We start from the raw sequence: 15,272 nt of genomic DNA, 5'->3' as shown, positions 1-15,272 counted from the left end.
TTTTTGTCATATGTTTGCAAATAACACTAGAAAATTTAACTTTTTGAGAGTTACTTTTATTTTAAAAACCGACTTTATATAATTTTGGTAGGCTGATTTCAAAAATTTTAGGCGTTTCTTGTATCACTGAAGGTTTTTTTTTTGCAAAAATTTAAGGAAAATAAAACAATATTTTTAAAATAATTAATTATTTTATTCAGTAAAGAAGTGGAACCTCTCCACCCTCTTTTTCGCTGTATGTTTTTAAAAGCATATCCGGTTTTAACATCCAGCAGTAGTCCGCCATCGTCGTTATGCTCCATCTCCTTTCGTATCGCCGTTCCATTTCTTTAATGTCTTGGTCAAACCTGTCTCCCTGTTCTTCGCTAACTGCTCCAAATTTTTCAGGAAAATAGTTGAAAGGTGAAAACAAAATATTACATCCTAGACGATGAAAGTGTTGTAACATATTTTGAACCGTAGTTTTTGTCCTTAGAGTTCCCAAGAAACTTACCAATTACTTCTTTAAATAAAACCAAGGCGTTTTTGTCGACATTGGTCATAGTGTTTTGAAAATCCTGGTCTTTTATCAGATATGGCTGGAGATTTCTCGCAAAAATATTTGAAACACTGTCTATTTTTCTTTAGACCGTTAACAAACTGCTTTGTCAAGCCAAGTTTGATGTGAAGAGGAAGCAGTAAAACCTTTTTGGGGTCAATCTCTTAATACATTTTTGCTACCAGGCGCAAGACTTGTTCTAGAGGGCCATTCTATTTGAGTCCAATGTCTATCTCTTGCCCGACTATCCCACTAACAAATAAAGCATGGAAATTTTATATAACCCCCCTGTTGCCTAGGACATAACTACCAGAGATATAACAAAAGTTAGTTGGATTGGATACAACCAAACTGCGCATAAGCAGGTTACAACGCTGTATTGACGCTTCTACGACAACTCTGGTTCTTTGCAGAGAAATTTAATATTATCCACTATAGGAGCTGTTGGTTAGGGCTGTTCTGTGCGTTGGTGAAAGTTAAAGTCTGTTCATAGATATGAGAAAGTGACTAACTGATACGAATTAAGGAAAGACCCGTATTTATGTTTAAATCTAAAATAAAATTATAAATTATTTTTATTACCTACTTAAATAACTTAAAATTATTAACATAATATATCAGTATTATTATTATTATTATTTGTTCTATATTATTTGCAATATGGATATACGATTGTTCTGCTTTTTCTATATGTTTAACAGAATTTGCTCAACTTTGTGGAGGGATGTTAAAAACTTCGGTTTCTATAAGTTTGAGGACATTGGAGTTAACACGGGGAAATTCTAAAAGATTCCATTAAAATTTGCATTTGTCCAAACAAACCAAAACAAAAGAATATTAAACGCAGGTAGGTATAAAATTATTTTCTATTACGGATCACAATTTTACCTGAATTTAACTTCCGAAACTCTAGGTAATAATCTTGTTGCATTGTATGTTAATGACCACCCTTGGATAATCCCATTCAAAACCAATTGATCACGTTCTTATATCTATGAAAGCGAACCTTTCAGAAATGTAGTCATACTTCTTTAAATTCGTCCGATCTCGTTGTATGTTTGTGAAGTTACAAATTAAGAAGTTAACGCTGTTGGTTAATGAAAGCGTCTTATTTTTGTTTATTTAAATCCATATTTATTTTAAGAACATCAATAAAGAAAACTAATGAGTTGTTATGGATTAGAATCTTGAACAGTAACCCCAAAACAAAGGCAGAATGCACTAGTACTGGATTTCATTATATCCCACTAAACAATTCAAATGGAATAGATCGTGGGACAATCTATTAACTTATTCAATGGCAATTTGCGTTATTTACAAGATTAGTATTACTTTTACGAAATTTATCGATTATTTTGTACACTAGTTTACATTATTTCATAACAAAGTCAGCATTCAGTTGATGTACAATAATCATAATTAATTGGCACCTTAAGGACCAATTCTCTTAAACGTTGTATTAGAGAAAACATTACAAACTGGAATGGAATATTTTAAAACGAATTTGACCGAGATCGCATACGACAAGTTGGGGGAAATGTTGTGGGTTGTATATCGTCGCCATAGATGTCGCAGGAGCACTGGGACTTTAAAAATAACCAGTGATCACAAAGAAAGTCTCCTAAATCTTAGTGCCCTTAGAGACCGTTACATCTCATCTACGTCATGACTTAAGATCAACCTGGGAGAATCTGTCCATGTTGAAAACTATAAACTCCAAATTTATATGAACTATCCCTCAAAACATTGACAATATTTATGTACGTACATAATTTTTGTGTGAATGGTCTGACCAACTTTCAATTTTAAACTTTTTCCGCATTATTGCTCCAATAATTTTCTATCTAAATAAATATCTATTAAGGACTAGCCGCAATAATGTAGCGAGCGCAGTGAAAAATACCTCCATTTACAGTTAAAATTTTCTTTCAGGTTAAATTATGTGATTGGGGAGGACCCGACCGTGTACGAGCAGATTTACAGCTTTCCCACAACGCGAGGTGAGTTAAAATATATGTTCTATAGCGAAGCGATTCGATTCAGTTCATTGCATATAAATATTTCAATAAATGTCGTTTTTCACTTTACTTAGAGACAACGACATGTAAATACAAACTAATACTAAAGCACGCATAAACCGACTAACGAAGAAGACTGTTTTGTCTCATCCAAAAATTATTTTATCCCCCAACATTTTTTGGGTTAATAATGTGATTTTACTCGTTATAATTTCTTTATATTTTTTGTCAACGCGGGACAATATTTAATATAAAACTCCATAAAATCTTGTTTCGTTGATAAAAGCTTACAAGTAATTAAGAACATTTTTATGCTCAAAAAGTTAAATATATTTTTTTACGTGCATACCCAAAAAAACTTAATATTGTCTAAAATACTTATTATTGGTAATTTGCCACTTTGAGGTGGTACAATTAATTTATATAATTTTTTATCAAAGTTTACAAAAGTTGACATATTTTAAATAAAATGCACAATGACTAATGTATATAGTTTTCATTCCTTTTATGTCTTTAACAACACAACAACAATTGAACATACTTAAACCTTTGTTAGGTTAAAAAATAAAAAACCGTTAAATCCTTTTTTCTTGCATTTATTGAGGCTGCTTCTGACATATTGTTGAAATTTGTCTTAGACGCATTTATTTTTGTCCCAAAAATTCATTTTCTAATTCTATCAGCGATGCAACCTAAATTATAAACAAATAAGTAAAAAATTTAGATGCTTACGATATGTGTTGATATTATCTTTTCCTCTTAAATCATCTAAGGATTCAAATTCTTAAGTATCGGCATTCAATTAATTATACATCCTATGTACACTGTATTTTTTACTTTAACAAGTTTTATCTACAAGGTGATTGAAATTCAAAGCAATGAAAAGATCAAAAAAGAAATCAAAATTTTTCAAAATAAATAAGAACTAAAAGTTCAGATTTTCACGAAATTATATATTTTGACATGACAATTGTTTCGACAACACCGCGTCTTTATCAAATGTGCAGTGTTGTCGAAACAATTGTCATGTCAAAATATATAATTTCGTGAAAATCTGAACTTTTAGTTCTTATTTATTTCGATAAATGGATTTTCATCAAGTAAAAGTATCAAAATTTTTACTAATAATGTTTAGCTTTAAATTTCAATTGTTAATGTCAGTTACTTAAGGGAAAAAATTGGCGAAACTCATTTTCGATACAAATCAACAATATGAAAATATTATATATATATATATATATATATATATATATATATATATATATATATATATATATATATATATATATATATATATATATATATATATATATATATATATATATATATATATATATATATATATATATATATATATATATATATATATATTAATTGTTCTGTGCGTTGTACCAAAAAAAAACGGGAGACGTGATTTACTTCCAAATTGAATGTAAATTCTGAAAATGGTTCTTATTTTTGAAAGAACTGGCGTTCCTTGTTTCCCTTCCAAAATATTCTGTCTAAACGCCTTACATAAGTTTTTTTCAAATATTTAGCACAAAAAATTACCTACGTTTTTTAAAAACTGCGACTAGAAAAATTTAAAGGAATATTAAAATTACGTCAAAAAAAAACAAAAACTTCCTACCTGGCAAACGAATCAATTGCAATCAGTTGTTCAGTTGAAATTTTTTCTTAAAAATACTTGAGGAATAACTGAATTTTTTTTGAAAAAACACCAACTACTTGGAGGTCATTATTTTTGTCCATGGTTTTTGTCCATTCATTCTTCCAACATATTTTAATGTATCATTTGGAGCCCGAGTTTTATGTAACTCGGGCATGATCCATAAATATTCAAAATAATTCTCGCTTCAAGACAAAGCGGGAAATAATAATGATCCCGTGCGAACGAATGCGCTCAGTCAAACCGCCAAATATTTCCAAACCGAAACTTTAAACCAACGTGGTGATCGGTTGCCGGAACGCTTTGAAACAGGACTTCACCTGGTTCTGACAAATGAGGGAGTTGAAAAAGCAATTAGGATAAAAATCTTTTTAGCGCCAACTTATGCTGCCGAAAAGCGATTTATCAAAAGGAAAGTGCCGCGTTTTTCGTCATTTTCGCGCTTTTCCGTCGTTTGTTTTCCCTTCTCCTAAATGACGACGTTTAATTTAAAGAACGTCGCTTGAAAATCCAGCCAGAAATATAATTTTACGGGGCCTAAATTTTGGAATATTTCGACAATAACGTCTTTACGGAGAACAACTTTTTCGCAGCTTTTTAGTGGACCACCGGAATTTGCTGTGATTTTGGATAGACTAATTACTACTTTAATTCAACATGATTGATTTATTTTTGTTTTTTTTTAATCGCCAATTTCCTTGATTTTTCGAATTTTTATAGCAGGCGACACAAGAAAGTGGGAACACTCCATTTAATAATAATAATAATAATATGTCTTTATTCACGTTGACAGAATATTTACAAAAACTTATAAAGCAGGTGGCGGTATTCAACAGAGTTGTTCATACACCACCAGATTAACCAAATAACTTATAAAATATCCAAAACACAGACTAAGAGAATAACAAAATAACCAAAGTATATCATTACAACGAGAGTAATGTACGATTGTCACAGATTACTGTAGTATAAGATTACTCATGTTTAATAGAACGGTAGAAAATAAATAACCTTTCATTGAAAATTGAGATCGTGGGGGCACATTTGACAGTGGAAGGTAATTTATTAAAACCTTTAGAGGCCTGGTACGTAAAAGAACATTGAAATAAGGTTGTACGATGCTTAGGTACCCTAAGGAATTCACGACTACGAGTTAGCCTGTTATGGGTATGGACACCTCTAACCAACTTTTCATATAAATAGATAGGTTCGCGATGGAGTAGAATTTTATATAAAAAACGGCAAAAGTTAATCTCAAACCTTTCTTGCATAGTAAACCATCCCGAGTTAATGAAACTTTGACTGATATGATCGAATTTCCGCAAACCATATGCGAACCTCAGACAAGCATTCTGCAATTTTTGGAGCGAATCTAGTGGGACTAAAAACTTTTTAAAACCGATACTTTTTTTGCAACATTGACACCAACATTTTTAAAATCCGTTAAAAAATAAGCTCACAGGAAGGAAAAAAAACCAGATAAGTAAATTCACTTTTATAAAAACAAAATATTACTTAGGTTAAAAAAATAATAAATTCAAGTAGTTTCTTCTGAGATAAAACGATTAGAATTTTTTGTTGAAAGTGTTTTATTATTGCAAAAATTTGATATGCTTTTGGAATACGGGAATACAGTCAAAAACCAACGTAAGTATGGTATGTATACTTACGTCATAAGCTAGAAGCACTTTTTATCAGAAACTCAGTAGAAAAAGAGAATAGATTTTTTTTCTTTTCAAATTTGTCACCAGATAAGTAAATTCACTTTTATAAAAACAAAATATTACTTGGGTGGCTTTGCTTTTATTCATTATTAATTGTCAAGTTAGTAAGATTAAAAATGCAGAAGAAACTCTCGACAAGCTCATACAGTGGAAAGAAAAAAACAGATTTGTATTTAAAAAAAAATAAATTCAAGGAGTTTCTTCTGAGATACAACGATTAGAATTTTTTGTTGAAAGTGTTTTATTATTGCAAAAATTTGATATGCTTTTGGAATACGGGAATACAGTCAAAAACCAACGTGAGTATGGTATGTATACTTACGTCATAAGTTAGAAGCACTTTTTACCAGAAACTCAGTAGAAAAAGAGAATAGATTTTTTTTATTTTCAAATTTGTCACTTTTTGGGATAATTCAACACAATATTTTGAAAATATGTTTGAAAATTAAACCTCAACAATGTCGGTAGAATCGATTTGAAAGTGGTATATCAGCGTGTGTTACTGAAAGATTAGCTTTATATTGACACAAAACGTCACATTCATTTATTTTGCAACTGGAATTTTGTATTTATTTGAATTAAATAAGTGCAATAGACGTTTACTTAAAAACCAAGTTATTTTAATATGAAGCTTTAATAAAATGTTTTCAAAATGTCCTGCTTCTTGTATATGACACTCCCTAGCTTTAGAAATTACATTCGCTAACATTTCTGGAGTTATATTATCAAATGCATCTCCGCTGTAATTCTTGTAAGTCAAACATTGAAGTTACATAAACGCGGTATTTCACGTAACCCAAACAAAAAAATCTAACGTTGTCAAATCCGGTGGCCTTGGTGGCCAATTGACTCTGTCTGTCTGCTGAGATTAGTCTATCCCCATAAACATCCTGCTGAAAATACATATTTAATGTCACGGCAAGAAGTAAGTCATCTATCTTGTCTTTAATTTCATTTCTTAGGAATTGCAACTATCGTTCACCAGTTAAGGCACCATGAAAAAAATATGACCAGTAATTCGAGTTCTTATCACTCCTGCCCAAATGTTCTTGAAACTGTCCCGGACGATTAATTCTTTGATTATTTAAAGACCAGTGTCTGTTGTTCTGTCGGTTAAACATATCATTATTTGAGAATCGTGACTAATCAGTGAACAAAGTTAAGTTAACGAAACTATTAAAGCCAATTAAAATATCGAAGTCTTATTTCAAAGTCAGCTTCATAAAGATGTCGATGAAGGTTATATTTAAAAGAATGATAGTCGTGCTTTTTTTAAATTCTCGTCACTGATTCCCTTGAAATGTTTAATTCTAATGCCACTTTTCTTTGCGACGCAGCTTGATTTACGTTGACGTATCCCACAACATTGATTTCCATTTCTTCATTTATAATAAAATTATCGTATCGATTATTTTGTGGATTTCTCATTTTCTAGTCCCGCTTTCTAAGAAAGAATGTGCAGAAAGGCGACGTCACTTCTGCTTAATCGGACAATGTATCCAAAATCAACCAATATATCGATTTGCAAAATTAAATCAAGAATTATACGGATTGTTCTCGATGAAACCTCCAAGGCTCATGCACGGATTGAAATTATATTATTAAATTTATTCTTACTCAGAACTAATTTTTTGAATCGCTGAAATGGGAAATGCCTTTGAGGAAACGAAGGTTATCAAAATTACTAAACGCTTTTTATAAACTTAACTACGGGTTTGATTTATAATGGAAAAGTAAGTCAAATTGAACAATGGAAAAAGACAGAGAGCCCCATTATTATATTGAGGAAAATAATGGAAACTCTTGACCATTCATATAAATTGTGTAATGGATTACTTTTTCATAAAATTATTTACATGTTATTATTTGATGGATTTTGTTGAAATGTTTGAAAAAAGTTAAGACCATACAAAAGCATACACAGTACAACGTCAGCAGTTCGAACATATATAAATCCGGAAATTGACCTGTAACGATTGACTAATAGAATAAAATTATAAAAAATAATCAAACATGGATGTTATTACAACTATAAAAGCACTTGACTGGATGAAGACTTCTTTACACTAAGCGCCATTTCCGTATTTATAGCGTTTTCTCCCAAGGTATGGAAGACTATTTGCAAAACTTCTGGATTTCTCCTGCGTCGGTGGTTGTTGAGTCTAACTGGCTATCATTTCCCCAATCATCCTGGTGTCATCCAGTTAAGTTCTGTTATAAAAATATGGAAATGTTTAAGTTTTGTTCAGATATTTTAATCTGAAAGAACCAAAACCAATCGTATAAGGCAGCTTCAACTTCAGGATTCTCGTTATATAACCGTGATTCTCCCATATAGCTAAATTAAATAACAAGAATGCAACAATCTGTGGTGTCAAACACTAAAAATGTTATGGTTTCCTTTGCACTCTAATGTTTTATCCAGCAATCCGGATTACTGAGATATGCGTTTTAGCTAGCAATTTATAAATTTCAATTAGTTAAATATTTTCTAGAGTTTCAAAAATATATTGGTCAGAACATAGCAGTATGTTTTTTTCAGATGTATTATTTAAAACGAAAATATAAGTATTTACATAAGAACGTACATTTAACCAATGTTTTTTATTTCATGTAAAAGGTAAACATAGTAATATTCCCGTTAGAGCTGTAATCTAATGCGTTTCTCACAACGTTTGCAAGATTCTTAAGTTGACATGCAGTATCAACGCGTCATATAATATAAATATATATTAAACTCCATTTTTAATTTCGGAATCAAAACTACATTTTAAATATTTGTGACAACGAAATAAAGGAAATGCCAAAATTAGTTACTGACTTACTTTTTATTTCTAAATTATAAGATAATAATAATATAGTTTTCGTTATTATATGAAATTACTTTATTTATATATTGTATTAATTAAATTTCGTATATATAATTAGTGGCTGAGTTTTATTTGTAAAATGAAATCCAGTCATCCAATACGCAATATGTGCAATATACAAACAAACAAATCTGAAAAAAAAACTTGCTATTTCTAGTGCTCGAATTGATCCAGTTAGTCGGAAAAAATAAAATATTGCGAGAGCATTCAATATTCCGGCTACAGCCCTCCAGAACTCACGCTCTATAAAATCAAACCAAGTTGAAACTTCGGCTTTGTCATAAAAGTTTCGACAACCACGACCCGAGTTTCCGCCTGATTATATTCAAAAATAAGGGTTGTAAAACTTTAGCTAATCCATCGTAAGCTACTTAGGTTTGGATATAGAAAATTCACGAACCGTTACGACCGTAATTTGAATAACAATGTATTTAGAACAAATCCTCTTCTGAATTTTCAATTGTAGCCCGCTGTTTTAATTACAGCATATTAGATTCTAACTCTGTTGCAGATTGTAAACTGTTTCTCAAGCCAGACTCTGCCGCGGTGACGCAAAAAAACATCCCCGGATTCCAGGAGTGCCGGGTTTGGTTCCCTTCAACTAAAAAAGGTCACGGCCTCGTGGTCGAACTAATTCGACTCAATGTTCCGTGCGGAAGAGGGTTCGTTCACTTCTACGAGGTGAACGAAACACACCATCAATCCAGGGCACACAACAAACCTACGAAATTATGCGGTGAGTACAAGAAATGTTACTCAGGGTCATAAATTTAAGTTTCAGTATATTGTAGCAAGAAGCAATTATATTAAATGATGCTAACCAATCAAAGACTTATCTCTGTCATCATGGAAGCAATAATTAAAACGATGATAGTGAAGAAATATGAAATTATGAATAAATTTATGATTAGCTATTTATTAAAAGACAAACATTTCTAAAAAACGAATATAAATTCTACATTTTTGTCTTTTAATCCCTCCATCGTGTATTATTAAAAAAGAGTTTTTAAAAGTTTGCCCAGCTTCTAACATTTTTAACTAACTAACCTATTAATATGAATCTAAATTGCGGACTATTGCAGCCAAAAAATACATAAAATAGGCAAAAGGCAATACTTTACAAATATTATCAAAAAATGACAGCGAAGGAAAAAATGAAACAATATATAAGTTGTTCTATTTAAAAAAAATAGAGGAGACATATGTGACCAAATTTCCAATAAGTTACTACGTTTCGTTTTCCCAAAGCGTCTAATGTTCCATCAACCGCGAGACATCCTGTATATTGTATTGTATATTTTAATGAAATTACGTTTATTAGAGAAACAGAAAAGAATAGAAGAATATTGATACTAGCACTACGCCGGTAAATATATATTAAATTAATTATTTAATTTTATTTTGAAATATTTTGCAATTCCAAAAATTATTTTTATGTATTTAAAAACCCTTAATAAAACAGTCAGCATATGTACAGAATTTGTATATAGTTAAAAAAAAATATTTACAAACTTAATAAAAAAAAAGTTGTACGAAATCTATGAAAATAGTGAAAATGATTTTAGCAATACAACATTGTAAGATCAACAGTTTAGATAAATTGCTTATTAATTTTACGTCCATTTCTACATAGAAAAAATACACAGTTAAATTACAGGTTGATACAAAAGTAAAATCTAAAAGTAAACGCAAACGCAAACAGTTTTTTAAAGTAATGTCAACATCCTCAATTACAATAAGACAGGAACTGTGAACACTATACGGACTTAGAAGCACAAAATCCAAAGGAATAAACACATAAACAATATTTTAAAACAAAGCACATCAAGTACAATGTACGAACATAATTAAAACGCAATTGTTCAACGTATTGTTACTTTCCTTATAATTTTAATATTTGATATATTGAAAAGGCTGAGTTATCCGAATTTTCAAATTATATTTCTTGCCGAAGTTGTTAAGGTACTTTTCTTAACGCGATCTTCAGGGAAACACCGTTTACAAGAAAAAAATGCTTATTCTAAAAATTTTCAACTATTAAAATATAATAAAATGCATATTAATATTAATAATAATAATAAAAGTCTTTATTGAGATATTTTAAATGCTTGTACAAATTTTTAACTTTTAACCAATTTATACCAGTATAAACTAATATACTTACATAGTCAAATTTTGGTGAATTAATTATTATTATAATTAATCGACACAACTTAATAATAACAATAAGAATCTAAATTTCGTTATTGCTAGAATAATAGTTTGTTTAGTATAGAGACTTCTGTAATTCTACAAAAATCAACCTTAATTTCTAAATATGAAACCCCTAATGGACTCAAAATATTTCTTAGAATTGTTCGGTCAAAACGTTAAATTTACAAGAATTTTGCTGGAGCATATTAAGAATGTTTTTCGCTCTTGAAGGAGCACTGCGAATTACATACCAAAACACTAAACAATGCTTTGAGTATGTCATAACCTTAAATATAAGAATTCCTAGTAAAAATTGAAAGAGGCGTTTGATTTTGATCCAACTCAACCCAAATATTTTTCCTGACATAAGATCAAACTTTCTCAGACCATAAACGAATCGGGAACAGATGTTCTGGATTTTTTGCATGCGACTTTCAATGCATGGAAGCTGTGTAAATCAATAGTTCGTATTGAGCTACTAAAAGAGTAGGGACAAAATTTGTTACACCCTATATATCTCCTTTTACCTAGAAATTATAAAATCCTCGGTTTTTAGTTAACGATTGCTTCAAACGTCTGGTTCGATTAAAAGCTGTCATCGCTTAAATCTTTTCGTTCGCCACTTTCCGACATTCCAGAAATGAGTGCGTTTCACAAGCGAAGCTCCTTTGAGCTTCCGAACTTAATAAAAGCGATTCCTTTAAGTAGAGGGCTTTTAACAGGGTACTCGCGTCTCGATGATCCTCGATGTTTTGAAATATAAGGCGACTTTCGAAGCCAAAACCCTCAGCGGGGTTGTTTTTTTATGTTGATATCGAGTCGAGCTCTTAAGTGGAATCAAGCAATGTATAAGTTGTAACTAACAAAACAGCAAAAACACTTTTCAAAAAATCAGGGCTCAGTTTCCGTTTTCTACTCGATCGCGATGTAGAAAGTTTAAAACCGCAAACCGAAAAGCTGGTTTTTCGAAATGGAGTTCATACCGGAAACGTACGCTGGCGTCGTTGTCGGAAATGCCACCATTTATTCGTGATATAACGACAACTTTCCACATGTTTATCACTGCTGTTCCATGTTATATAGTTATTTAAACAAATAGGTTGTTTTTGCGAAGCGAGTTGAGAAACTCATTTGAATCCGCTCCCGCTATCGCCGACCGCAATTTGAAATTTATATACCAAAGTTGTGGCACTAATTCGAGGATTTTTAGAGACAAATTTGTTGAGCAGTTAATTGAGTTTTGAAGACTTGGCGCTGCGTTAAAAATTTGTCTCCTTTGGTTGAGCGTCAACAAACTCGCTGACGCTAGAGCTAGATATCGTAATTTTGTTTCGAAGTAATTTAAATACTTTTAAGTATAGATTACCAATTTTGTATACTTTGTCACAGCCATACCAGATTAGCTGCTATTGTCAAGAATTGCATTCAACTCTAGTTCTGTTTCGCTCTCAAAGTCGTCATTAATTACTATGAGTTTTATGTTATTTGGTATGCAAATGTAAGAATCCTCAATTTTTCAGCTTTTAATTAGAAAATTGGAAAAAAAATATTTCCAACGACCTTTTACAAAGTATAGGACAATGTCAATTATCAAATCTTAGTAGAAATCTGCATAAAAATAGAAAAGGGACAAATAATTTAATACTGACCAATATATAAAAAGAAAATAAATTAATAAATGTGTTAAAATTAAATAAATGTATTAAGGCAATAGCTCAGAGTGTAATTAGTGCAATTTAGATTTTTATCTATAGTATAATAGGCAATATTTACGAAATTACTTTTAGATGTACTTTTAAAGGCACGAATTTTTTGTATTTTTTAATAGCATACGAGGGCCACTAGAAAAGTTCCCTACCTAACAATGATAGAAGAAGAAATTTTTTCTCATTTTTTATTTTTTTTACATAGTCTCCTGGTAACTCTATACACGTCTTCCAGTGATGCTCCCATCTCTCTAACCCGTCGAAATAGTAGCCAGAGTTTTTCTCCTCAAAATAATTGTTCACGAAGGTGATTGCCTCCTCATTTGACGAGAATTTTTGTCCTCCGAGTTCAATTTTCAGAAAAGTTCAAACCGTAATTCGTGAAGTATGAGGCGGCGCGCTCCTTTGGTGTAACTGGACGTAATGGTTTTTCCTTTTTGAAGGTAAAAACAGTTGTTGCTTTTTTCGGATTCGGTTTTTCCTTCGCATTCCACTGTTATCATTGTATTTTTGATTCGGGCGTATAATGGGGTATTCAAGTTTCATCTACAGTAATTAATCGGCGCCAGAACTCGGATTTATTGCGCCCAAACGGCCGGCGTTAACAGAGCATGTGAAACATTCAAACTTGAGCAAACGGTAAACGTACAGTTCCCTCATGCTTAAATCTTCATTTAAAATGTGACAAACATTTTCTTCGGACTAACCTCTACTATCTTTCTCGACACTCGTTTAACACCATTTGATGAACTTGAGCAATATTATCGTCGGTAGTTACAGTTTTTGGACGTACCAAACGTTCATAATCTCCTAAGCGCTTACGGTCACGTGTAAATAACCTGTTCAAAATTTCACTGTTGTAAATGAGGCTGCAGAGACCCCAAATACATAGTCCCACTCAACTTTAATTTGCGTAGGCGTATTGCCTTTAAAAAGACAAATATTTTATAACAAACACTCACATCGACTCACTCAAACAACTTTCAATTAAAAACAACGCATCCAAAACTGGCTGAAGATTTGATATGTTAGCATCAAGAGGTGCACAACTACGATCACTAGCTCATAGTAACTAGTGCCGCCATTTTTAAGAAACTTTTCAAGGGACCCTCGTATAAATATACCACTTTTAAAAGTTACCCTTACAAATATCCTTGAATTTCAGGTTTTGCACTTGATGAATTCGGTGCTTGGAATATTTTTTTTACTGGAATCAACCCATCCTTTGCATACTGTATATCGCATGTCTACGGAGGCCGAGATTAAATATCACTAGGTTTTTTTCTTTCACTTAATAATTAACTATTAATGATACTGTTTATATAGGATACTGGCGTTTTTGTAAATTTTGATAAAAAATTTTTATGATCTGTCCGATCTCAAACTCGAACTTTAAATTAGCCGCAACTATGCGACTGTATGCGCATGCGCGGTAGTTGTGCGTATCACGCCACCCGTGGCGAGAAAAACAGTATGAGTATGAGTATGTATTCGTAAGGAGCATGAGTATGTATTCGTAAGGCATATGTACGAGTGTCATGCAACAACAACAAATGTTCAGTTCACTTTTGAAGTATTCAATCAATCAATGGTCCTTCACCAGCGCAACCAGGTGATTAATGGCAAGTGCGTAAATTAGTACGCGCACCATAAGACCCCACATTCTAGGATTGCTTTGTTTCGAAATCGATTGAATATCTAGGGACGGTTTACAATATTTTTTTTCTTTTTGAAACCAAGTGACCAAGAAGGAATTTCAAATTTCATTTACAACTTACTTCGTTTCACCTCCGGCTGCGGCCTAAATTCGCCAGAAGAAGGGAAATTTATCTTAAATCGCTGTACATTACCAGATCACGTGACCATGGATATCTTTTTTCGCTTGTAGGACCAAATCCGAGAACGCCAACACTAAACCTGAGCTAAGGAGCGCATTTACGCATATATATATATATATATATATATATATATATATATATATATATATATATATATATATATATATATATATATATATATATATATATATATATATATATATATATATATATATATATATATATATATATTGCAACTACGATCGGGCGAAATTAACAACGCGACAATTCAGGGGGCGGAGCCACCTCCCCCACGCACAAGCAGCACCGTTACCATCTCCGGCGCAGAGTATAAATACCGCACGCACCGCCGATAACCTCCCAGTGTTCGAAGTGTTTTCGGAGCGCGAGCATTGAAGATGCCAAGTGAGATTTTGGCGAAACGTCTGCAGGATTCCAGTCGGATGCAGGATTTGCAGGATTCCAGTCGGATGCAGGATTCCAGTCGGAGTTCAACGAGCGAACGGATGATATCCCGGAATATAGTGTCATCATATTTTTCCATCCGTGAATCAATACGTGAGAATATATATATATATATATATATATATATATATATATATATATATATATATATATATATATATATATATATATATATATATATATAATTTATATGATATATATATAATTATATATATATATATATTATACTTAATATAATATATATATATATA

The 15,272-nt window shown here is 31.6% G+C and overlaps 1 protein-coding gene across 4 annotated transcripts in view; it reads left to right on the top strand.

The window, feature by feature from the left end:
* LOC132698003 (uncharacterized) overlaps positions 1 to 15,272 on the top strand; it is a 192,394-nt gene that overhangs the window by 95,867 nt on the left and 81,255 nt on the right. For all 4 annotated transcript variants that reach the window (XM_060663821.1, XM_060663819.1, XM_060663822.1 and 1 more), the window contains 2 exons: positions 2,471 to 2,538; positions 9,331 to 9,555. In XM_060663821.1, coding sequence (XP_060519804.1) covers positions 2,471 to 2,538; positions 9,331 to 9,555 — 293 coding nt within the window. The remainder of the gene's footprint in view (positions 1 to 2,470; positions 2,539 to 9,330; positions 9,556 to 15,272) is intronic.

Source organism: Cylas formicarius, unplaced genomic scaffold, assembly GCF_029955315.1.
Source record: "Cylas formicarius isolate icCylForm1 unplaced genomic scaffold, icCylForm1.1 PGA_scaffold_2__14_contigs__length_35257938, whole genome shotgun sequence".
Lineage (NCBI taxonomy): Eukaryota > Metazoa > Arthropoda > Insecta > Coleoptera > Brentidae > Cylas > Cylas formicarius.
Note: the sequence above shows the minus strand (reverse complement) of the source record. Positions and strands in the feature narration are given on the sequence as shown.